The sequence below is a fragment of the Coloeus monedula genome (genome assembly GCF_965178545.1).
Source record: "Coloeus monedula genome assembly, chromosome: 5".
Lineage (NCBI taxonomy): Eukaryota > Metazoa > Chordata > Aves > Passeriformes > Corvidae > Coloeus > Coloeus monedula.
In genome coordinates, this window is record NC_138785.1 from 16,605,175 (window position 1) to 16,631,905 (window position 26,731).

At 40.1% G+C, this 26,731-nt stretch overlaps 1 protein-coding gene across 2 annotated transcripts in view; it reads left to right on the forward strand.

The window, feature by feature from the left end:
• SLC10A7 (solute carrier family 10 member 7) overlaps nucleotides 1-26,731 on the forward strand; it is a 139,989-nt gene that overhangs the window by 111,293 nt on the left and 1,965 nt on the right. For both annotated transcript variants that reach the window (XM_082281250.1, XM_082281251.1), the window contains exons 8-11: nucleotides 3,901-4,066; nucleotides 6,981-7,032; nucleotides 8,550-8,623; nucleotides 25,227-25,372. In XM_082281250.1, coding sequence (XP_082137376.1) covers nucleotides 3,901-4,066; nucleotides 6,981-7,032; nucleotides 8,550-8,623; nucleotides 25,227-25,372 — 438 coding nt within the window. The remainder of the gene's footprint in view (nucleotides 1-3,900; nucleotides 4,067-6,980; nucleotides 7,033-8,549; nucleotides 8,624-25,226; nucleotides 25,373-26,731) is intronic.

Here is a 26,731-nt window from a genome sequence, read left to right on the forward strand (position 1 = left end):
CTAGATAATTTTTAGGAGATTTATTATATGACAAATGTCAGAAATTATTCCCTTCCATATAAGGTATGGGGGAGGGGCTCCTTGCCCTATTTAGTTCAATTAATAATGAACGTTAATGAATTACATTGTTTATTGCATTTTTTATCTTGTACGTCCAGCGCTTGAGCAGACAGGTGGAAACAGTCTAGAGCTATACTTTACTGACAGATTTCTCTGGGCATACAGTGTGTCTGCTTTGGAGGTACACTTAGAGAAGGGAATTGTTTTTCCTGTAATACACCTTGTGCTATTTTCAGGTATGATCTAGTAACAGATGAGCATTATTTACCTGCTTTCCTGGAATGGCAGATCGTGTTTCTTTGGCCAGGGATGTTAGGGAAACAAGCATGTGAGCAGCGAGCCCGTTTGCTTAGGGAGGCTGGTGTTTAGACAAGGAGGTTAAGGCAGGATACGGAGCCGTCTGTAGGAAAAATACTGTGGATATAACTATTCTGGTAGAAGAACTAAATTGAAATGGGGACACTACTGTTAATTCAAGTGTAATTACATTTCTTTGTTGTTAAAAATTAAATGCTGGGCAAGAGGAAAGTTTGAGCCTGCAACTGTGTTTTGAAGCAAATTTGAACTGATGCCTTTCCAAAACCTTTGGAGGTTGCCAAAATGTAGTCTTCAGGAGGTGGTTGCCCACTGGACATGTTTATGTGCTTTTATTGTCTAACTTTTCTGTGAGTTTATTAGCATCTTTCATCATGTAGATTATTTATAAAATACCACCTACTACGAAGTTTTGCTTCTCTCCCGCTGTTTTCTCCACTAAACTGCAGTTTGAGGGAAGGATTCACCTTCATGTTCTTTCATGTGCAACCTCTGGGTCAGCCTTTCCCTTCTCTTTGGGCCTGGCATTTGAACCTGCACAAAAATCTTTACAGTTCATCACTACCACCATGACTGGTGAGATCAGCCTTGAAGGGCTAGAAGCCAGCTGGCACTGGCTCCATTGGTCATAGGGGAAGCTTTTGGCTTCTTCTCCCAGAAGCCACCCCTGTTGCCTCCCCTGCTACCAAACCTTGCCACACAAATCCAATACATGCCCTTTTTGCTCTTTCCATCAGTGTGTTACATCTATTTTGGATGCCAGTGGTTCTTATTAACACTGAAAAATGACTGTGCTAGCTTTCGCTGCATTTCCAGACAAATGTAGCTGTAGTATCTCAGCCCAGGCTCTGAATGTGTGTTGTCTTTATTGTATTTATGGCATTTATCATTATTTCACTATAAATATTCACAATTCTTTTTTGTAGTTCTCTGTTTACCCTGAAAAGTTATAGAATTGGGTTAAGAATTAAAAGGCTTTCAAAGCATCCTTGTCCTGAAGCAACTCTGCCAGGCATGAATAACAAATTGATTGTTTTTCAGTCAAAGTGAATCAGCTGACATGAGCTTCTGTAGGGTTATATTTCTCCCGTCAAGTTATACAAGAATTTAGGTTACCTTGAATCAGTGATTATAGGATGAATTGACCTCTGAAATTACAGATCATGTTGAACCTTGTGATAAGATCAAGATGTATGGGATTCTGTGTTAGAGAAAATGTATTTTGTCTGTGTTTTGTGCATATTTAGTATGACACTGGGTTGATTAGATGATTTCCTGAAGCCACAATTTAGTTCTTCAGGGTCTGACTATGTAATTTTTTAAAAAATGCAATGTACAGCAAGAAGCTCTACTGGTATTGATGGTTGTTGATTCACAAAAATTCCAGACTAGGTAGAGGTAGATATTTCAAGAAGGTATCACTCAATTGAAGATTCTGAGGAAATACTTGCAGTTTCATTTTCTAAATGTTTTTTATTTCTCTTTTATGTCAGTCAAGGATAAATATGTGTATAATGTTGTTGTTGTCATGTCTGTTATAATTAGACCCTGAACAGGCTCAGGGTTATAGTTTTTGTGTTAAATACTTCTACTAGAAGTTGTACCGTGGAGTAATGAACCATCACTTTTCTTTTTCAACATCTTGTTACTTTCAGTATAAATCTTCTGGAAGGACCATAAATTAATAGGTGGCCTTAAGTAGTTTTTCTTTTTCCCCAATGTGACAATTTAAGGGATAATAGGATTTTTTTTAACTTTCTTAAAAAAACCCACTCACTTTAGAAGCGAAAGACTTTGCTTTTTTGTTTCTGATAATTAGAGTCCCAAATTTGCTCAGCATTAGACTAATCTGAACTTCCTGTTAGATGTCTTTCATACTGCTCTCTCCACTTCACTTTCTTGTGTCTCCTTCATCAATGTAGTGTCTTATTCCTACCCAGTGGCTGAAGGAGCTCCAGTGAAGGCTCTGTCAGAAGTCTGGCCTTATTTTTTGTTATTTTCTCTCTTACACATCTGGCAAGTGTGACATTTTAAAGTTCAGTGTTTTCACCTGAGCATTGAGCATCTCCTCCCTTAGATATTTTCCTGCAAATCTGTTATTTTTCATCAGCAGGAAGCCCAGAAGTGCTGGGAAGTGAGTGCTGATCTTCAGCCTGCTTAGCTTGGCATGAAGCCCACGTGCCAAACTTTTAGTGTGTGCCCTGATGGAGTCTCTTTGCTGTGGTGACTGGGATAGCTGCTTCCAGGACTTCCCTGCTGAGAGACTTGCAAACAAGCTGGGAAAGCAGTGAGGAAAACAGAGCCGTGAGGAAAACTGAGAGCAACTTGATCCCATGGCTTTGGCATTTGTTGTGTGGAAGGGTCCTATGGCAACATCGGTGATGATGCCCTGATATTAACCTTGAATACCTCTAAGCCTTCCTGTGTTATTAAACCAACGGTGGTGATGTTGTTAATGGTACCACTAAGGGAAGGTCACGAGACAGCTTTGGAGCCCTCTGGCAGAAGTGCTTCAGGATCCCAGGCTGTGATTTCCAAAAGAGCGTGGTAACAGAGAACATCAGGAGGCCTCAGGAGAAATTAGGCAAGATAATGTGATTGCTGAAAAATTAACATGAGTTGCAGCTGTACAATAAAAGCTTTAAAAAGTTTTTTTCAAATCATATAAAGTAAACAGAAAAACTACAAGCGACTCCCCAGGCAGGGCTAAAATAGATGCATTGTATCTGCTGAGGCTTAGTGCTGTGGTATTCAGCATAATTTGAAAGTTGAGGTTGCTTTAAAATTTATAGTAGTTTCTAAAAAATTCTTGAAAAACAGCTTCATATTCTGTTTCCTGAAAGTGCAAAAGTTCTGCTAGGTACAGTAGGTTTCCTTGTTTTCATGTGTTAATTCTGGTATTCTACAAGCGTGCAAATGGCATTTGTCTTTGGATTTACAAAAACTCCAGATATTCAGAGTTTGAATTATTTAAACTCCCACAACACATGCACTTTTGCTTTTCAAGCTTGAGTTATAATTTAATTAAAAACTTCTGGTGCATCGCTAGCTATTTAAATATTAAAATGTTCCATGGATCACTTTCGATTATCTACCGTCATGAAATTCCTGAAGATGTCAGATTTTTAAGATTCCCAAAGTTGCACTTGGAATTGTCTGTTGATGCAAAGGGGACTGTGATAATTACATACATCCATTAGTATCAGCAGAGGAGATAAACTTTGGGGAGGCTTAATGGGCACGTCTCAGTGACAGCTAGCAAAGAACATTTGGCATGATTAAGGATGGATTTGAATGTACTTGAAAATATACTCTCATTATGGACACCCAGTGGAAGTTGCACTACAAATGTTAAATTCCCCAGAAGAAGAGTTGTGTGGCAGGGAAGCTTTGAAATCCACTGTGGCCATCATCCAAATGACTCTCTTCTCTTTGTGTCTTTCCACTGTCAGATTCACTTTGTGATGCCCAACTTGGCTCCCTGCATCTTTGAAAAGAGGCAACCTGTTGGTTTCTGTGTTTCAGATTGTCCGAAGATACATCAAGGACTGGCTTGAAAGGAAGAAGCCTCCATTTGGTGCTATCAGCAGCTGTGTGCTCCTGATGATCATCTACACAACGTTCTGTGATACTTTCGCCAATCCAAATATCGACCTGGATAAATTTAGCTTGATTATAATCGTGTTCATAAGTAAGTTCAGCCCTGAAGTGACTCTTGCTTTTGTGTTTTAGGTCTGTAACGAGCTACATGGAGTGAGGGAGCTGTGGGGATACTGGCATGAGGCTAGAGCTTCTAAAGCATCTAGTAAACCGTATTACCAGACTTGTTAGGGGCTGGATGCTTTTAGGTGGTTGAGTAAGCATTGAGAGAGGATGAACCCTGTTATTTAGGTGTGCCGGAGGTTGCTATGTGGTCTTCCTTTTCTAAAAGGGCACAGTATTACTTTACAAGCATTTATTGGCATTCTGGTTTTGGCTTCTTTGTTGTTAAACAGCCGTAAATGCAGGGGTGTCACATTCCAAACAGCAAGGAAAGATTTGGGGTTGAGCTCTTACTCAGAAGCACTGTTACAATTTTTAAATTATTCTTCTTTAGCATACTATAAACCTAGAAACTAGTTGGGAGTTTGAATGTGTTGATCTGTTTCTGTGGATGAACACATTTTTTTAGAGCTTGTTTTAGAAGCACTCAAGTCATTCAGCCTTAAATAACATCCACGTGAGAATAGGCTGCTGGTATCCTTGCCATCAGCTGGAAACACACTTGCAGATCATTCCCTCCCAGGGAAAGGCAGTGCTGTACAGGCACTGTCTCCTCTCCCAGCAGGGAATTCCCATCTTGCTTCAGACTGTCCACAGACAGGAGTTTCAATTTGCATGGAGGAGAGGTAACTACAGTATACTTCAGTATAAATCACATCTCATACTCTAAAACTGTTAGGGTTCAAGAGATCAGTCCATCACCTACTTTGAGGTGTGTGTCTGCATATGCTTCTGTCTAATAAAAATAATGTATCTTCTACAAATCTGACCTCTACTAAAGTCACTAGGAAATTTGCCCCTGCCCTTTGTGTATCAGATCTTAATTCTGTCCTATTTGTGGCTTTTTTTTTTGGATTATGAAACACTATACCTGTGTAAAATAATAATGGAATTATAAGTGGTACCATATAAATGCTTTATTCTGAAAGCAAAGAAGTAGGAAGCATTGATATGGAGCTTTTATTTAAAATGGAATATATACTTCTTTGCGCTGGCACCAGAGAGGGACCTTGCACTTAAATCAGTGCAGAGTTGTCAGCAAAAAAGAATGATACAGAGATTTTCAGCTCTGACTTAACATGCAGAGAAACTCAGAATGAGGTAATTTTATGTAACTGGGCTGACCACTACTTTAAAAAAAAAATATTATTTTTTAGTTCAAAAGATACATTTTTCCTAGAACAGTTGATGTAGTGTTTGCTTCTGTTGCCTTGCTTGGCCTTTATTTCTCTTCAACACAACTCTGTGCTTGTGCCATGTGGAATGAAATGTACCATTTGCTGTGCAATACACTGAAAATCATACATAGATTTTCATTGCCAGTGTGCGTAACTAGAATTTCTTAGTAAGAACATTAATATAACCACTGGAACTGCTTGGAACATACTAGACAATTGGTAACAATTAGGGTTTTTTCTGGAATATTTGTAAAACCAAAAACCAAGGAAGTTTTGGAGATGGGATATGCACATTGTTTTCTAGAAAAAGTTTCTGTTATCATATCACCATTGGATGTGTTGGCTGGATGCAGGTGTTGTGTTACACCAGGAAGTGAAATTAGCACAAGGAGTTTGAGATGAAACTGAGTTTGTTATTCTGCTGATTAATGTTTTTATGTAATTTTTATGCTAATATTCTAGCCACGGCAAAATATTCACAAGGAATAATTGGTAGCAATACGTTTATTGCTTTACAGAATTATGTGTAATAAGGGATTGGGTTTTTTCTGTGCATATTAAATTAACATACTTAGTTGAAGAAAAATTGTAATTCAGGAACAATGGATTGCTCCCTTAGTTCATGAAGGAGGAATTAAGTGCATGCTGAGGTGACATTTATACATTCTAGGAAATGTATGTAAGAGAATAGAAAATGTTGCTGGTAATAGCAAATATCCCTGCCATGTTTCCCAGTTGTAAACTGGGGTCAAAATCAAATTTATTTTCTTGACTTGCACTGCCCTATGGGGCATGCCAGCCTTACTGCATTCAGAAGTTTTGCAAGGAGTAGAGAGAGGACCCACCCCAGATTCTGCTGCAAGTAAAACCTTTCCTCATAACCCACAAACTCAGAAAAGGTCTGTGGAGGTCACAGGGTCTCTCCTCCAGCCTTGTGGGGAGTTCCTGTGCTCTGGAATGATGCTTGGTCTCTGCAGCTACTCAGGGGGAAGCCACAGGCTTCTCCCCACATCTCTGCAGCACAAATGTGGGCTCTGTGCCCCCCAGAGCCCCTGGGGGTGTCAGCAGAACTGGCAGAGAGGAGAGCTCCCCTCGGGATGCTCACAACTACCCACACTTGCAGAGCTGACTGAGCTTGAAGGAAATGTCTGACACACACTGCCCAGCCCAGTTACAAATTAGCCTTTGTCTCAGAGAGATTTCAAACATCTATGATGATCTTCTCTTCCTCTCCCCATGAATGACCATGATTAATATACCCAGGGTTGAGAATGTTTATTTGGATCATGCTTGTACACTGTGCTTTCTCCTGTAAAATAGAAAGTCTAAATGCCCAGCAACCAGAGCATGTCTGACAGGTTTTATGTTGTCAACCCAATAAGCAAAACTTGTGCAGCATATGCACTATTTCCTGCCATTCATCGTGTCAAGAAATACTTGATTCAGAGGAGTTATCCCAGGAAGGACTTGTGCAGCCATAACATTAATTCTGGCTTCTCTGGATATAATGATCTGTGTTGTTCTTCCAGGCAGTCCAGCTTGTCTGTCAGTGGATTTCTCTGGATAGACTTGGTCCAGCCTAGTTTCTGACTTGTAATATGGGGACAAAAGGCGTGTGCACAGCAATTGCAATTGTGATCTAATTTTAGCTTGTTTCTCTTCCAGTATTTTCTGTTCAGATGAGCTTCATGTTTTTGACTTTCCTCTTCTCCACAAGGTAATTGAATGTGCTGAATGACAACCTTTGAATATTTCTTTTGTGTGATATCTTCAGTTTGGGTAATAAAGTTTATGCAAATGTGTAAAGGCAGGTTTCTGAATAGGGGTGACCTCATTTTGGTATTTCATATTGTCCTTACTGCATTTTCTCTGTTAGAGTTTCATAGGCTAAGAGAGCAGGACCTGAATTCTGTCCTTTCTTGTGTGTTAATTACAGAGTTGTTAAATCTCAATCAATCACTGCTATACCTCATCCACTGAAAAAAAATGGATTTGCACAGATGTCACTGAAGGTATAATTTGCCCTGCAGACATCCTGATGACATATGAGAGAGAGAACTCAGTTTGACTTTTTGCATCTCAAGATACATTTGCTGGGCTGGCAATTCACTCTTCCCTATATATGTCTAATTTGCTACATTTATATGGTGATTTTTAAAAGGCAGTTGTCCTGAACTAATGTTTGGTAGAGCTTTTTTTTTTTTCTTTTTTAAAATATCAATCAGGAAGGTCTGTTGTATGTTCACTTCTCAAAAAGTAGTGAGAATGGTGTTAGCCAGTGAGTCAGGGCCTCACTGGAGCTGGTTGGAGTAGCCACAGTTGTCCTCTCACTTAGGCTTACTGGAGTATTTGTTTTAGCAGCACTCTCCTGAACGGGGAGTGCCACAATACAACAGGCTCCTGACAAATGCTTCATATAAATTATACAATATCCATAAGGGAGAATCACAAAGAAGGGTACAGTGTCTTAGAGCTACTTAGGCTTCTTTTAGTGCAGAAGAAAATTTCTCTGTGACAAGATCATATCCTGGCCTTAAAAGGCATTTTAAAATAACTTCTGAACTGCTAGACCTAACGTGGGGGGAAGATATGCCCCAGCTGTGAAATCTAAAATGCCTTAAGCAATCACCAACTCAGTATGGTGAATATTTAGAATCTCATAAAATTACTCCTAATTTGGACTAAAGAGTGATCCATTGGCCAGTCATATCTCTCTCTCTATATATGTCATTTTCCCACCCCTCCTGGCCTTAGTCCCAGTGTGTAAGCCCTTAGATGCAGTTTTGCTCTGAAGTGGAAGCTAACTCCTTAGTGTAGACTCAATATATTGCCCAAACTGAGCATTTTTTTTACTATTCCATACTAGGAAAAGAAATGATAGGTCATTCTCTCTTTTTTTTGCGGAGGCAAGTGGGCACTGCTGTGATATTTTTGCACGTTTGAAAAAATAACCTTGGCTGGAATAAAGTTGTGTCCTACACACCATGTCTTCAAAATTCCTATCCTTCACATGGAAGTGTATTCATTAGAGAGCTTGACACAACAGAGAAACAATTCTGCTAAAAGAAAATAAATCAAACACTACTGTTCATTTATGGGCAGAATTATTTCTATCACTACACTGATCAAAGTGATGTGCACATGTATATGGATCCTCAAAGTATTGTATTTGATAGATGCTGTTTTAAGAAGGTTTTTGCTATCAGAGGTTATGAAAACTCTTTTGTTTTCTAGGAATAACTCTACTTTCACACCAGCAGACACAGTGGCTATCATTTTCTGTTCCACACACAAATCCCTCACCCTGGGTAAGTCAGGAGATAAGCTTGTGAGCAAAACAACAGTAACATTCATACCTTGCTGTGTTGAAAAAAAATATTGGTTTAGTTGCTGGTTTTTCTGCTTAAATGGTTTTGGTTTTAGTGTGACAAGTACTGCTACCAGTATGATACTAATAGTAGGATAATATTCTTGCACAGATGAAATAAATCCTTTCTACAGGGCAGAGAACACAATCATCTCAGCTGATATTTTAGTGCCTGTAGAGTAAGACCTGATTTGTGGAAAGCTGTATTTTTGTTTCTGTTCTTACTCTGTTCTGTTGCCTAATTCAGTGCTGATAAAATTTTATGTTTCTTTCTGAAGAGATTGCGAGGTGTATCTGCCCAGTTTGACAGAAAAATCTTGCATCTAAATGCTGGAATGTACAAGTGAAAATCAAAGGTTCTAGTGTATTCAGAAATCACAAATAGACAATACTCTTTTGCTTAACATGAGCAAAATGTATGTGCAGAATCTTTGGATAGCTTTATTTCTTGAAATTAATTTATCCAAACATCATAGAGAGATTTGTCACTTACGACCCCATAGTGATAATAAGATATTCTGATGGATATGCACAAAATACTGTTAAATCAGGAATGCTTACAGCCACTTGCTGCTAGTCCCTCCATTATGTTCAGTCAGGGACACAACTGGACTGTTCTCAGACTATAAAAACAGATGTTTGGTAAAGCATATATGACTGAATATCTGACTCTTTTCAAGAGTGTGTCTGTGAAAGAGGAACACAGCTAGTGTCAATATCAAGGTAAGAGCTCAGCCTGAAACAGGGGAAGAACAAGTTGGGACTTAAGTGAGATGTTTTCCAAGTCAGTTTCATAGAGTGAAACTCACCTCAGGGTTCTTTGCTTCAGCCAGGCCTGAGCTGCAGAACTGTTAGCAAGCGCCTTTGAAAGTCTGTGGGAAGTGGAGGAGTTCCTGAAGACAAGGAAAAGTCAAACGTAATGTCTCTTTTTACAGTGGAAATGAGGAGGGGGACAAGGAATTATAGATCACTGAGTTTAACTTCATTTTGTAGGAAACTACTGAACCAAGTCATTAAATAAATTAATTTAGCAGTGTGGGAAGAACAATGAGTGACAGCCCCATAGCTTTGTCAAATACACAGCATACTAAACTAACCTACCTTCCTTTTGCACAGGGTCCTGTGGGTTGCAGAGAAGTAGCAAAAGTTGTATGGCTTCAGAGTGTTATGGCTTTTGAAATTTGCACAATGTTTTGGGCTCCACAATTCAAAAATTATGTGGACTAACTGGAAAGACATCAGAGGAGAGTGCCATGAATGATCATAGACCTCAAAAATGTGACCCCAGAGGTAGTTTGAAGCAATTGGGATTGTTGAGAGAAGATAACTGAAATACTGTAGTGATCTTCAAATGCATAAAAGGTTGATGCAAAGAAGGAAGAAAGTAACTCTGTCACAGTGGACTTTGTAAAGGGAAGGACTTGGTTACAGTGGCAATGATTTAAGCTAACAATCAGGGAAACCTGTCTAGTGTAAAACAGTTTAGCTTTGGAATATGTTGCCTATTGATGTCTTCAATCTCCTATCATTGTAGACAAGCCTCAGATGGGAATTGAATAGGTGGAGTTGATCCTGCCTTGGAGCAGAACATAGATTAAATGACATTGGTCTTTTCCAGCCAAATGTTCTATGAAGCTGAGCTCGAACTAATAAATGAGCTTATATTCAGGACAGTTACACTTGTATTTGTAAAAAGCAACTGCACAGATAAGTCATAACACACTGGCTGTGCTTGCTGTTTGGAGGGGTGTATGAACTTAGGGCACAACTGTGATACTACAGAAGAAAAGCTGGAGAAGCTGGATGTGTTTAACAGCACAAATGTGCAAGTTTCCCCTTCTGTCCCCAGTGAGAGTAGTTTTATATATGCTCTGTTGAATATTTCTGCTAGCTTGCCATGACACTAAGAAAATAAGCACAAAGCCTTTTTAAATATTTAAGTCCTAAAAGGGGCTTGCCATCACCCCCCAAAAAATGAGAACTATTCATTTCTTTTACTCAGTCTACTGAGCATCCTTATGCAACCTGTCTTGACCTGACACTGTGCACACAGCTGAGTCAGTTCACTTTTCTTCTGCTACTACACTCTCAATTTTTTTTATTTTATTTTCTTTTTCAGAAGAACTCAGTTTAAAGTTCCTAGGTCCCTTGACCTTTTAGTTCACATTTTCCCAATTCCAAGTTACTGCTTGTATTAGCATAGCCTCACGAGCCACCTTTTGTGTTCTGCAGCTTTCTTTGCCCAAGTACCCCAGCAAAAATACTTTGGCCACCTTTACTTCAAGGACTCCTGCAGCTTCTCCCCAGCCATAAATATGAAATGAAATGAAACAGGTTTCTCAGCTATGGACTGTTCTGTTTGTCGGCTTTGGGACAGACTGCTTTCCAGTCCTCCTGGGAGAGGGATGGGGAAATGCTCCTTTTGGCAGTTCCCTGGGAGCCTGTCCTTGGTAAGCCTGAGGTGCCTGCTGCACTTGTGTGCACCTCTACTCCATGTGTGTCCAGGTGTGCCTGCTGTGTATCAGATTCCAGCTGACTGGGTTTGAGACCATTGATATTTTATTCTGTTTGGTGTTAGTACCAGATAAGGTAGAACTGTATAAAAACAAATCTGTGTGAAAATAAGGAGTATTGGGTTTTACAAAGCCAGGGTGTGATGAGAAGTGTGCCCCTGAGCTGATGATGTAAACAGAAATGTTAACCAGAGCAGGAAGCATTTTTTTTCCTTCACTGAAGGTGGGAGCAGAGTAGATCTAATCTGTTTTTAAGGATTAGCTATTTCTGAATGACACTTAAATATTTCCCTGTCCACCCTGATCTTAGCAGAAACAAGACAAACACAGGCATTTTGACCCTTACTCTTTTGCTGTTCTGGCACATTTCTATTTGTCCATGGGTGTTTACTAAAACCATGCAACAAGAGATCTTCTGCTTGCTTACGGTGGAGAGAGCTTTTCCTTCTCCTTCTGTCACTGCAATGCCTGAAAGCACAAACATGTCTCATGCTCTCATTTCACATCCATTGTGGAGCTCTTCTTTGTTTGTCTTCAAGATTCCAGTGGTAGTGTATAAATGACCCCCCAACACTTGTTCTTTCGCTTTGAAACTGATTTCTCTCAGCTTGGCAGGTGAAACTCCAAATAGGTACGTCTGGCCCATTCCCTGGGGAGCTGAGAATGGCACCGACTAAAGTGGGAGAAGAGCTGACAGCTTTAAAGCTTTAGAAGTGGTAATAGGAGAGGCATGAGAAGACTTTTGTAAGTCACTTTCTCCCACACCATATTATGAAACCAGCTAATTCCCATGCAGTGCATGCTCATGAGGCCAACTGCCACTTCCACTGTTGAATCCATGAATAAGTGCTTGCTCTGCACGGAGATGAGTGCTGTTCCCATATGCTGGGTTTTATTTTGTAGACAGAACAGTTGACACACTTTTTGTCTCAAAGATCAGAGTGCAGGGCGTGTTTGTGTAAGGACAAATTACAGAGGGTAGGTGCCTTTGTGTTCTGTAGGAGCACAAGCCGTTACCTCTGTGAAGAGGTGGGTGCTTCGGCAAGGTTTTGAATACAGGGCATCACACATGCAGAAAAACCAATGTTTATTTGCATTTCACCTAATGAGTGAAACAGGATATAAACTTGCAAGGAGCCAAGATAAATATAGTATTCACAATGGCCTCTGGCATTTTCACCCCCACTTTGTTCTCTTTCTCTCCTTTTCCCTGCTCACATATATGCATGGTACATGTGAGCACACACATATGCAGACATTTGATGCATGGCTTTTATTAGTGCATTTGCCATTGATTGATTAGTACTTAGTATTAGTACTTCTTCTATTGATTGATTGCAGATGAAGTGACTATTTGACCTTTAATTATGAGCCTTGCTATTGAAAATGACATTGAGCTATGGCTTCACATAATCCATCTGGAAAGCCCGACATGATGCCATTCCCTGGAGTTCATTCAGTGAGAAGAGAAGAGGCCTCAAGGAAGTGCAAAGCTATCACTGTGGCTCATTTAAAAAAATACTGCAGTTGTTGCTTGCACTTACACAAAAGTTGCAGCCAAATACAGAACGTTATTTTATTTTCTTCAGAAAATGAATTGCTAGCTAGAAGTTACAACTCTGAAAGGAAGATTCAGGATTGTCAAAAAATATGTATTTGCTTTATTTCTTGGCATTTACTATGTAAAATTATCAGCAAAAATAAAAGTAATGTTACCTATTTTGGCTACTACAGGGGCAAATATTAATACTGGAGGTATGATGAACAGCAGATTGGTAAAACAAAACAGCAAAAATACCCTACCTAATAATAAAATCAGGGTTTGTTTGTGACGGAGAGCTTATTTTTCCTCATTTGGATTCTGCAATGTAGCAGTTCTTTAACCACAAAGCTCTTCAAGTAATACAGTCAAAGCTTCTAGCCTACGAAATACTTTCAGGCAAGGTAGAATTCATTCTAGAAATAAAAGCCAAAACACCAACTTTCTTTTGTTTTTACTTAATTCAAATTTATTTTTTAAATACTCAGCTTCTTACTGCTTGAGTGCAGAACCAATGGTCTGTACCTGAACAATTCTTAAAAGCCTGATGTAGTGCACAAGTAGATTTAGAGACAATTGCTTGCGCGGGGATCATCCAGGCTGTGGATTAATCAGCCCATGCCTTCCCCCAGCTTCCCAGCTGCAGAGTGGAACAGAGTGCATCGTGCTCACATATAGCTCCTGTCTGCTCCCAGGTATCTATAGTTTGCACATGCTTGCTACAGATACCACCTTATAAGATTTTTCATGATAAATAATATGTTGAAATGCTGGAGTAATCCATTGCAGACTCTTTTTATTGTGTGGTGATAATCACCTTTCTCCTTTAAACAGAAAAATGCTAAAATATTCTAACTTGTGCTAAGATAAAAGGTGGATGATTTTAAAAAGGAGGCATCTCTTAATCATTCTGTAATAGGAAGGTAAGATGGCAAAATCATGTGTGTTGCCCTAAGCGAGTATTCAGGCTATTCCCGGGTATTTTTGGAGTGTGGTAGTTTTTCTCTGCTCCTGGCAGAGAACTTTCCTCTAAGGCAGTTATTCATCAAGGTACTCTGCCTTTCACGTAAAGATACAGGAAATAATCCTGGTTAATTGCGCTCTGAAAGTTTTCAAGAGTAAGACTTTTGATGCTGTTTTTTACCTTCAAAATTTTCCCATGAGTGTTGGACAGGAGACGTTACTACATCCCGTCATACTTCTTGGCGTTGGTAGTGCTTGAATTTGTATATGTATCTTTTACAGGCTTTTAGTCTCATTCCTTCCCCAGGTGTCCGATAGGATGATGTAGGTAAAAAGGATCTGGCTACTCCTCTGCCTAGAACTGGTGGGTGCTGTCCCTCAGGGAAGAAGGGAAGCTGTTGGGAGGAGGATGCTTCAAAGAATGAGTGTCTTCTAAAGGCTGTGTCTGGACTCCTCACTACTGCCCAGAGAGTTAGGAACTCTCCCGTTTCTGCTTCTGAGATCCCTCAGGAGTGGGCTTAGTGACTGCTAGAACCTTTCTTAAGTTTTGATACAGCTATTCTTTCAGCCAAAATGAAATGTTTTTCTCATCACTTCCATCTTTGCCCAGCATTTGCTTGTGTAGTGGTTTGGCCCAAAATACTCATTACTATTTACCTTCTGTGAGGTAAGAATTAGGAGAAACGCAAAGCAGGCACCAAACTTGAAAGAAGATAAAGAAGTTTATTAGCAGACCTAAAAGAAGAAAAAACTTCATACCACACCTTCAGAACTCTTCTCCTCCCCCCACCTTTCTCCCTTCTCCCTCTGACAATGTAAAAATACAACCCTTAAGATGTTCAGTCTGTTTGTCACTTCCATAATAACCTTGTTCAGTCCATTTAGGAAGAGGAGTCTCTCTTGTCCATGCTATGAAAACATTATCACGAGACAGCCGCCCGGGTTGGTTCTCTGCTCGCATGTGAGTCCCTTCCCCCGACTTGCAGCTTTTCCCACAGCTGCTTTCAAGGGTCCACTCTCGAATTACTGGGGTATAAATTTTAGGTTGAGCCATTCAGAAACAAAAGTTCTCTTCACCCATCTCAGGGAGCATTTAATCTCTAAGAACAGAGGCCCTTCTCTTTCCCTGGGAGCAAAGGGTCTTCCTCATCTTCCGCTCTAGGACTATCTCTGGGAGCGTCTCTAGGAACTGAGGTTTTCTCCTTTTCCATTTGGAGCAAAAATCCTCATCGCTTCCATCTCTCCCTGTTCAAACTTCTCATGAAATTACAGCTGCTTCAGCGTCTGCCTATCTCAGCGCAGGTGCTTTTGCTCACAAGTACAAGTTGAATGCTCCACCCCCCATGCCTTCATGAAATTACGAGTACTCTGATATATCATAGCTTCACAACAGAATTTCAGCTTTAAGCATCTCCTCTTTATCTTCCCTCAGGTTTTCAGCTCTTCACAGCAATAAAAGGGTTAATCTCACCTAGGCCTTGCAGCTGGAATGTTGCTTATCGCTGTTGCTCACATGATCTTTGCTGGACAGCAGGGCAGCTTCAGCTGAATCTTGGCTGCACTGGAGAGGGGGAGCCGGGCTGCTCCGGCTGCCCACAGCAGGGCTGGGGGCGGGGGGGGGGGGGGGGGGGGGGGATGTGGTTCTGCCGGTGGAACAGGGCCCATCGGCTCCAGGATGGCCGTGGCCCGGCTCAGCCTGGCCCGAGCAGGGCCTGGCCGGGCCCGCTGGCCCCCACACGGGGCCTGCAGCCACCTGTGCCAGCGCCGGAAACGAGACACCTGTGGGGGCAGGGGGGTTGGGGGGCTGTCTTTTCTTAAGTGTGTATCACAGAGGCGGTCACAATTTTAAGTGGCTTAAAGAATTGTCCATATTCAAACTGGCCAGCTGATAGGCTCTATCAGGTCCCAGAGGAAGCTGTAAGCACCCCTTTGCAAGAACATCACTTCTGGGACTATGCTTGCTAACCCATGACAGCTTGGAAGGAACAGCAGGTGACTGGGCTTTTTCCTCAGCTCTGTGATTCTCCTCTCTGTCTCTGGAAAATAAGAACCAAGGAATTTGTGTTACATGAGATGACAGTGGGGAGAGCAGAAGCATCTTGATCTGCTGCACTTTTCTCGTGTTAGCATCTTCCTTTTTTAGGCAGGTGGATCACATTTCCTAGCTTGGCAGTCTTCTAGAGCCAACATTTGATTCTTACTAACCAGTATTATCAGTCAGATTATCACCAAGTAACTGTCATGTCTTCTTTCTCAGTAGACCCCAAAGAATGCCTGGGAAATGCTGTTACCTATTTCCAGTACAGCTGCAAAACCATGTATATATGGATATATATAATATGATATAATATAATGTTTTATGTAGATGTGTTTATATCTATCAGAATATTAGCAAACTGAAATATAGACAGAAGATTTCTGTAACTGGGGATAGGGTGAGTGTTTCCTGCTTGCACACACCAATCTCCCCGAGGTGAGATGCTATCTTGCACATGAAAGCATTTCTGTCATACTTAGGCCACCCCTCACATGGGGGTACTGTCTTCACAGAAGTCAAACTGACAGTTTTGGGTAGGCTGTGGTCACTGGCATCATCTGTGCCAGAGCATCTCTCTTATTTTTCCTTGTTACTCGTATGTGACTGGCCATGCACCCCCTGCTTGCCTCCTTCAGACCAGAGAGCATCCCTGAGGCTGAACTTTGCAGAGGGAAATATGCTGGCAGGCCAGTCTGACAGTAGGAAATGGCATAATCCAGTGAGTTATGGTGGCTTTTGGGCACAGAATACCTGGCTCTCCTTTTTTTTTTTTTTTTTTTTTAACTGCAAGTATCACCATCTAGTACATTTAATCTGTTTCAATTTAGTCAATTTTGACCTCTCTGTGATTCCAGAAGGGGAAATACTAGAGCAAATTAGGGAATCTCCTTTCCTTTCTGACCTGAAACATATGTTTCTTTGATTAGACCTAGAATGTGGCAAGAAATTCTGTACCAGCTCCTAGGGCTTCCTTTTCATCTGTATAGGTTTTTTATTAATATTTAGAAAGTTTGCCTGCAGCAGTACTAAAATGTGCATCAGAGGACAACAGTTGTTTACTGTGTTTGAACTGAAGAATCTCACCCAGGAGATCTCATTCACTTGAAGTTTACATCTCTCAATCCCGACTTGCAGAAAGAGATCGATGAATAACAATTGTCATTTCAGAGTTGCACCTCTCCAATTATTTATTTGGTTGTGTGTCTTTCCAGAAGCACACGTAATTGGATCAGACACTAAAAACCAGATTGCAGGTTTTTAATGACAGCAAGCTCATACCTCTTTATAATGAAGTAAAAAAAGTAAACACACATCCCCGTCTGTAAAATGATAATGACACAGGAGTTCTCCCTCCCCACCAAAAACAGTTAAAGTTAATTTATCTACTTTAAGAAACTGCATTATATTCAGCAGACAGCTGACAGGTTACCCTTGGGAAGATCCATGTTTGGACATGACTCAAGATTTTTTTTTTTTTTTACCTCAAGCTGGCAGAGGCTACAAGTGTCACCCACACTGAAGCTGGTGACTATTGAAGATGATGTGGAGTGTCCCTGAGAGAGTTGCATCTACATTTGCTGCTCTCAGTGCACCTTCTGGCAGCCACTCTGAGCTGCTGACTCCAGACACTTCTAAAGCAGTGGGTGCAAAGATGTGAAAAATCAACAGCAGCAGCAAAATTTAGAAGTCCCCTATTGCAGCACAGTTTGGGAGTCTGGAAGAGGGATCCAGCTCTAAAGCTGCCATGAACACTGCAAGCACATAACCCTATCCACAGTTTTATAGCAGGAAATAGTATCCCATAGGATTTCAAGGTGTAGGGAGCTGTTTTCTCAAAATACCTTCCCAAATGGAGCAGTAAGGTTTCTGGCCTCATATATTATTTTCTTAGCCAGAAATTAGATGAAGAAAGGAAAAAATTATGATTATTTCCTTTATGAAAAGAAGGGCTTTCTTGGTTTACTCTTTATAATGAATTTGTGTATTATGTTTTCCTTTGCATCACGGTTACAGGTGGGAAAAAGTTTTTTTAAAAAAATCTGATTAAAAGATAATATGAAACAGGTTGGAGCATAATCCTTTCCTGCCTGTGTTTACGAATATAATAAGAACAACTCTAAGACGTGCTTTTCATGGCTTTTTAAGTAATACGTGTAAATAAATCTATGTAATCAAAACTTGAATACTGTGAAATCTTAGCCTCAGTTGTATGTGGAAGGGCAATAATGTTCAAGAAAATAATCAAATTAATCAAATCTCAACTTCATGGTTTTAGGACACTTGTCCATCTCTTTGTCCAGAATTCCTTTCATTAGTAGGTTTCACCTACTGAACCTTTTAAAAGTGTTTAAATTCTGTTCATTTTAATTTTGTATCTTAGTTATTGATAGCAAATTTGTAATTCATTATCCACTTGCTGTCTGTGCTTTGAGTAGGGTATGTGTATGAGGAGTGAGCTGATACCCAAGCAATAAAAAAAGCACTGAAATGTGAGTATGGGCTTACAACGTTGTTATGTCCACATTGTGGTACCAAATTAAGGGTAAGTCACATATGAAAAATGACTTACGGTTGTTCAAATCATTCCTAAATTCTCTGTTAACTAATTCCTACCACCATATTGTCAGCCAGGTGGAGGTGTTCTGCAGTCTCAAGCACCAGTCTTCAGTTGTTGGTGTTAAATGTTTCATTGTTAGCAGCTGGTAAGATTGCCTGTGTTGTTCTTTAAACATCACTTCCAAACTGAATGCACCTGTTGAAACCCCAGAAACAGACAAACTGTACTTTCTTTCTCTTCCTCCCAGCTTTTGCAGTTTTATTTCCTTAGAACTTTGATAGTATCAAGATGTGCTGTTCTCTGGTAACTGTACTTACATTGCATTTGAATTACTGATTTCTGTGTGAGTATAGTGGGCCAGTTACCTGAAGAAAAAAGAGTTAGCAAAAGCATTCAAAACATATTAGGTTTTCTTCCTTTTTTCAGTTCTTGTTAGAGTTCTAGCAAAAGGAATACCCTCTTTCTCATTAATTTCTCTTCCTCTTCCTCCTCCTCCTCCTTCTTTACATAAATATTAGACCAGTCCAGTCTTTATAGTGTAAATTCTTGCATCCCAGCAGAACTGTATGGCCAGTACGTGGCCACATCAAGGATTAAGGGCAGAACCTTGCCAGTAATTCTAGTGCTGCAAAGAGGTAAGTAATTTAATGTAATGCAAGGGAATTGTTCCTTTCCAAAGAGAAGGAAAAACGTGGAAATGTTTATGAATATTAGTGTCCACACAGACCTCCAAACTGAGCTAGGACAGCCTTCATTTAGCAGTTTTCTCCTGCAGTTCTTCCAGAGTCTCTTAACATCCCACAGTTCCTTTTGTAATCTCCCCCTCAGATGTTTGCTTTTACCATTCCATCAACCTGGTTTTTGCTTTCCATTACACTTGTCACTGACCTGAAATATGAAAACATACTGAAAAAGAAATTGTCTTTTTTTTTTTCCCTGAGAACATTTTAAGCATGAGTGTTCTTCATACAGCATGTATGTGGGCAAAAGGGCACAATTCTCCCTGCAATATAATGTGATCTCATATTACGTTGGAAGCTGCTTTCTTTGGCTGGAATGAGAATAGTCAGTAGCAAACAAATATTTGTATTGTTATAGGTTGTCAGGTATCCTTTAGCTATTCCCATACCTGAAATAAACTGGTCCTGAGGGAAAGGCATTTAACTTGAATTCAGGGCATGCTTTGGAGAGGGCATGGATGTAGAAAAAAGAATCCAGTTACTTTTCAAAAGCATCTTCTTCTATCATGATCCCAGTATGTCATAACACAGTCTGAACGAGGGCAAGAAACATCTATCCTTGGTTCGGCCTCACTGAGGACAGGCATAGTGTGTAACCTTTTGTCTCCTCAAAACTAACCACAGCAATGATTTGCCTGGAAAGAAAGAGGGAAACCCTTAAGAAAGTTTTCAAGTGAGATGAGCAATATCTTGCTGTTGTGGCAGCTCTCCTCATGAACAACTCTTTTCTAAGCCTCTAAATTGGGCTCTGCCTGAATTTCACCACCCCTTCCCACCATGCAGTCACTGGTCTCCACGCAGAGCTATTATGAAACTTGGCAGTAAAATTTCAGGTGCTCATTTGGCATAAATTCAGAACTGCCCTGCTCTGGCAGCTTGGGAGAGGTTCAGTGCAGTATGTGCCCCTCTTTACAGGCCTTTTCTCAGATGAAAAAAGAAATAGCTATTTGACCAATAATGTTCCTTTCACATCAATCCCTGAGAGGATCCTTCAGAAGGAGAGTAGCATAGAGAGCGTCAGAGAAGCTACCATCATACACTTGATTCATTTTGTGTATTACACTTGAAGATTATGGCAATTGAGAGTTCTGAAATGCATTGACAAGTACAAGAGAGAGGTAAAAATTCAGAGGCTAAAGCTTTACTTCCAAGTATTTCCACTGCCTCTTTGTGAGGGCTCTTTGACATTCTGATTCCTGAATGCCTAATGGTTCCATAGCCCTAGGATGACCTCTTTGTTCTGCCCCAAATCTCTGCTCCTGAGAAGAAATGCTGCAGTGTTTTGTGGTGTGGAGCATGTTTAAGTAACGTAGGCATTAAAGGTTTAGGATAAGTTGTTTGTTATGAAGTCATTGAAGAGAAAAAACCTATACAATGAAGTATGCTAGTAGAGCACTAGCAATAATTCTGCTTTGCATGTGAGAGATAATGGCCTGTGTTCTGGTGGTAATAAAAATGTTCTATTAAGTTCTCTGAACCCATTGCAATGTGATAGAAAACAGCAAATGATGAAACAGTGCTTTAAGGGGAGCTTACACATCCAGCGAGCATAAAATAAACATATTAAAATAGAAAAAAACCCCTGATTTTCAGTACTTATTGTTTTATCACTTCCATCATGGGTATAGGATAAAAGAAAACTCTTACTTGCTTGTTAGAAGAAGAAAGCTCCTACTTGAAGTTCTTACTTGGCAGATGTCAGTTGAAAGCTCTGCTAAGGAATATGCTGCAATGTCAAACTCTGTTGGGTAATTTTAGACAAATGTGTCATGTGTGACATGGAAATATGGCATGCTGTACATTAGTGATTTCCCAAGTGTTTGGATCAGGTAGTAATGTGTTGAGAAAGTGCTCTTTATCTCTCCACACTGTGTACTTGTATAGCAGTGGGGAAAGGCTTTTGGTAGAAATTACTTCAGTCAGAAAAAGAATCCATTTACAATATGTGCCTTCTAACATCTTTCAGACAATGCATTGTATTAAAGAGGCATTTTTTGATTAATGTTTTATAAACATTTTTCAGCATGACAGCTTAAAGTCCCTGTAAAATTGTAAATGCGTGCATAGTGCTCACTTCCATAAAGTCAAGTGCCATCTCATAAAGTCTAGTTGGATCCTGTCAGTGACAGTGACACAGAATCAGTACCTTGGAGCATTAAAATTAATTTCCTTCATTTATATTACTGCAGTGATAGCTAGATGAAAAGAGCCCTATATTTAAATTATCTTAAAAATACCTTCAAATCTTTTAGGGTTTTTTATTATTATTATTTTACAGTTAACTAAATGTAGTGAAGTGCAGCATTAATATTTTCATGGGCCTTTTAGGAAATGTGAAAGTAGTGAAGGGGAAAGGGGAGGATGTGGGAGGCTATACTGGATGCTAACTGGGGGAAGGATTAAGTAGCTTTCAGTTGAGCAGGTTATTAGAGAAACAGTGGCCTTTGGCCACAGCTGATAACCTACAGCCTTGGAGCCAAACTGGAATACCCTGGAGCAATGGAGAGCAAAGAGGGCTTTCCTATACTGAACTGTAAGAGCAGTCCTCTCTCTCTTCCTTGCTGTTGTTGATGGTCATGGATAAGCAGTGTTTTCTTTGCTTTCCTCAGGTTTGCGAAGTGCTTAATGTGGAAAAAAAAAGAGCTGAGTGAGGATACAAAAATGGGAGAAAATCAAAATGTGCTCCCTGTCACAGGCCTGTCTTCTTCTCTTGGCTGCAGTGGGACTGTGATGTTGATGCCCCTGCCCTTAGTGGAGCTGAGTGATTTTAGTGGAAGTACCCCAAATTTACACGTCTGCAAAATCAAAGGTCTTGGGAAGCAAACCCTAGGAGGCTGGAAGCATGGGAGTGGAGGAAGGAAGAAAATAGAAACAGAAAAAGAGCATCTGAATACCAGGGCCGAAGAGCGAGGAGAAAGATGGGAACATGGGGGAGCACTGGTGGGAGAAACATGCCCAAACAAAGGGGATGAGGGAAATTTGGGGTAGAAAGCTGGGAATACCAATGATCTTGTTTGAAAGGGGTACCTGTAGGATGATCTTTGTTCCTTCTCCCTTCTGCTGTAGCTCCCAGTAGTCCTGGTCATGCGGGGTGCTGCTTTCTCATCCCACTTCTTTGGAGGAGGATGGGGTGCTTGTTAAACCCGCAAGCTGGCACCAAAGCACAGAAGAGAACTTTGTTATTGAGGTCTCATGATATGAGTGAGGGTCTTTGGCAGAGAGTTGAACCAGGAAGCCTGTAACTCCATAAACCACAGCAGCACAAATGGGTGTTTGTGGCATGAGCCTTCAGCGTTTGGCTTTTTCCCAAGTGTGTTTTTATTTATGTCTATATGTATCTATATATATCTATAAATATAGATACGAGGAAAACATAGTTATTTTTGTGTTTCATTTTAAAAGAGGTAAAAGTAACAATTAGAGCATGTTTCTCCTCATTAGATATTTGCATGGGTTTTATATGTTTGAAAACAGTAGCAGTCATACTGATGCTTGCAGCTACTACATATTGCTACTAAAAAGTTTAGATGGTGTTTTTAAAAATAAATAAAACCTGTGCTGTTTAGTTTAGCTTTGTGGTAATGGTACTGACACAAGCATTTGTGACTACAGTATGGGGATCTCTGTCACGAAATATTTTCTGAGAGAGTTGCAGCTGGCAAAATTGGAATTATAAAGATCAGAAAGTGCATAAAAAGGCAACAAGGCTGGGTTTGGGGTTTTTTTCCATTAGACTAGTCCTTACATGCAAAAATGATTATTATTTCTTCTTTTCACCAGTTAGCATTTCCTGGTAAATAACAGAAACTTTAATTGCACATTAGTAACTTCCAGGAACGTATTGTTGTGACATGTATTTAAACAAGCTGTGAATTAAGAACCTCTTTCCACCCAGTGATCTAATTATATTGTCACGCTAATTATAGTATTTTGTATTTATATTTGACAACTTTAATCTTCTTTTCCTAGCTTACGGAAATAGTTTTCCTCTAGAGGATTTACCTTTTAGGCTGGAATTTCTTATCTTTTCTTTCAGAAAATGTACACTTATCTAAAGCATGTCTCAGTCACTTTGGATCCATTCTGTTCACGTCTCTGGCATTAGTTTCTGTGTGATCTTAGGCTAGTCATTGTAGTGTTTCTGATTCTCTGTAGGAGCCCTCTTCAGCTTTCTAAAATGTTTTTGGATCTGTGGATGAAATTGCACTACCAAAACACCAGGTACTGTCTTACAAACAGAATATAGCATGTTCATCTTGGGACTCTGGGGTGTTTTTCTGTGATTAGAAAATAGAAAAGGACCCACAAGGGTCAAGTTGAAACTTGGAAACAGGCAATAAAACCTTTATCTGTTTACAAAAACAGTATCATGGGCATTTGAGGTAAATTACATACCTTAACATAATGCAAATGCCCATTAATTTCTATCTAAACGCCATTTATTCCCAAGCCCCAGAAATCAGTGTTAATAATAAGCAGTTGTGTGATAGGTCCATGATGTTGTTTTGAAGGTAATTATAATACTGAAATAAAGTATGCAAGCCTTTATTTATTTGATTTAATCTATCCCTGGAAATATACACATAGGTAAATGCTACTAGCATAAGCATGAGGTTTTTAGTGGTGTAATGTGATGAAGCTAGTAATAATAATTACAAGAAATGGTGCTGTGGAAACACCATGAAGATTTCAGCAAGCCTAGACACGTGTCAGCAATAGTGGGACACTGGTGAAGTGGTAATATTCAACAAATAAGCTGTTTGCTGACATAGGGAGGAGTCAGCTTTATTAAGGGAAACCTGAAATGGTGTTGATAATGGGAGTTCATCCAATATATGAAGAAAAGTTTACATAAATATGACTGCTTTGGCTGTTCTGAAACATCTCCTCCTGTGGAAATGGAGGGTATGTGGCACAAAGCTCAGTGTTTTGTCATTGTGGAGAGAGGAGACAAGGCAGAGCTGGGTTGGATGGGGATTGGAGCAAGCTGGTCTGGTGGAAGATGTCCCTGTGGCAGGGGGGTGGAACAGGATAGTGTTTAAGGCCCCTTCCAACCCAAACCACTCTGTGATTCTATGAGACACTTGGATGAGCTGTGTGAAAACTGTGTGTAGTCTGCTTCCCTGCAAGGTTGATGCCAGCAAAAGATTCCTAGAATCCGTTTAAGATGAGGGAGAAAATAAGGTGCATTCTCAGGAGGCTCCTGAGGAATCGCAGCTGCTCTTGTTGGCATTGATGCGAATATCTGGTCAGGCAAGACAGAGCTGGTTTGCAGGTTTTGCCCACACCTGCACTTTGTGGAACATGGTATCAAAGTTCCAAGATTTAAACAGATAATTTTGAACAGTAGTATGTTCAAAGTAGGCATAATTGGTTTCATTTCTGCAAAAGGGAATGAAATTTAATTTTACATATCACGTCCTCAAGCGAGAAGATTGTGCATGGAGATGTCTGATAGAATTAGCACTGCTGAGTGCAAATTCCAGCTCTTAGGAAAAATGGCCCATCTCTAGGTCTTAGCACTCACTTCTTCCAGCATCTAGCAACTTCTGTACTCCAGCTGCTGCGTGGGCAGGATCACTTCATATTGCTCACCCAGCAGATTAAACCTTTTCTGTCTCATGGATGGTCAAAGCAGGGAAGGCTCTTGTTTGGAAGCTCACCAACTGGAGGGAATGTACAAGGAAAACATGACCCTCCTCCAGTGGAAAACAGACCAAACAAAGGTTGCAAAGGTTACAAGCAGGAGTTGGACAGGTTGGATGGAGGACAATCACGCAAATACAAAACAGCCCAGTGAGAGGAAGTAGTAAATACGCAGTACAGAACTGTGCTCAGCAACTGAACAGTCATGCTGCAGCAGAATGTATTGTATATTAAGTCTTCAGCAGCAGTTTTTATTTACTGTAATATTAGCATAATTAGAAAAGATCTTTTATGGTATTCCCTACTCCTCCCTTTCTGTCACAGAACTTTCTCTGCCATGTATTTTTTGTATTCACGTTCTTGCTCCTTTGGGTTGGATTTTTTAATATATAAAACATTTGAGTCTTCATTTTGGGATTTTTGGGATTTTTGTTTTTGTTTTTATTTTTTTCGTTTTGTGAAATGTCAATGCAACATAAAGTGCTTTGCTTTTATCTGGAGCTCAAAGTCTGAGGTGAGAGTTTGTCTCCTGTTTTTCTGCCTGCAGGGATTCCCATGCTGAAGATAGTATTTGCGGGTTATGAGCACCTGTCCTTAATTTCCGTCCCTTTGCTCATCTATCATCCTGCTCAGATCCTTCTTGGCAGTCTGTTGGTACCAACGATAAAATCCTGGATGGTTTCTAGGCAAAAGGTACGAATTGCTGGATTTGATTTATAATGGTAAGTGTGCTGTGAGGGGAAAAATATCTAAACATGTGTCCTGAAGTCCTGGGGTTCCTTCTTGGTGATCCTGTGGTAGGGAGTTTTCTATTTTGTTGCTTCATCTATAAAAATGATAGTCACAGCAGTATCAAATTAGAAGTGCAGAACTTTATCCCCCTTGAAAAGTGGGCTGAGAAGACTCTGAAAAAGTTCAAAGCTTGAAGTTAGACCTCTACAGTTAATTTAAATTACAAACTCATTCAAATTATGAATTCAGAATATGCCCCATAAGAATGTCTCCATCCATTAACTGGCTAATGATCACAGCTTTGGATCTTCTTTATGGAGAAGTGACAAAGATGTGTTGGCTGGCATGGGAGCTGGGGAAATGAGGTAAAATAAGGACACTTTCTGAATTGGATTGAAGCAGGATGAAAACTTCCCCACCCCCCTGCCCTACTTGGGTCACCCTTTACAGTAACAAGAAGTCTACAACACTCTGGGGCATCACACTTCATGCAAAATTAGGCATGGGATAACTTGTAGGATTATAGACTATAACCTAGAGGGTTTGGAATCAGCACCGCTGATTCAAATTATGTTTATTTCAGTACAAATTGAAGGTATTGACATCTGACAGCCATTTTGTGATCTATGTGAAGTAATTGCAGTGGGTTTCATCAGGTTCTCAGAGTAACCACCCTGCAAAAAGCTAGTCCATGAAATCAACTTTAATGCTGTCTTCTAATGTTCTGAGATAATAATGATCAAGAAGCTGCAGCAACTGAAGCAACCTTTGGCAGCCATTTTTGGTGATGGTTGGGACCTACTGTGGGAAGCCCAGCTTCATCAGCAACCTGCATTCTCCACTTAACAGTGGAGAAATTTTATGGATAACGCTCATATTTCCAATTTTCAGCAAAATCCAATGGCTGTCATTTTACAGCTTTACACCACCAAAGTAACCTTGCTATCTTGAATGATAAAATTCCCCAAATCAGTGATTTTCATGTGTTACCTGAACTATAAAAAGCATGAAAACTCTCAGTTTTCAGGAACTGTGTTTAGAAATCAAATCTTGTTAATTTATACTGGTCTGAGTATGTGAAAATGAAAATCTGAGAATCCAGTGGCAATTATCCATCAGTCTGAAAGTCAGGGGTTTTCTTTTAATCAGAAATTATCAGGAGACTTTATGGGTGGTATAAAGAAAATTCCATGCTATTCCTGCAGAAAGACAGCCTAAAGTTAATGCTGCTGGTGACAGAATGATCTCTGCAATGCTGACTTCTCCTCAGCATCTCAAGAGTGGGGCTGGAGCTCATCCAGACCTCCCTGATTCTCAGGA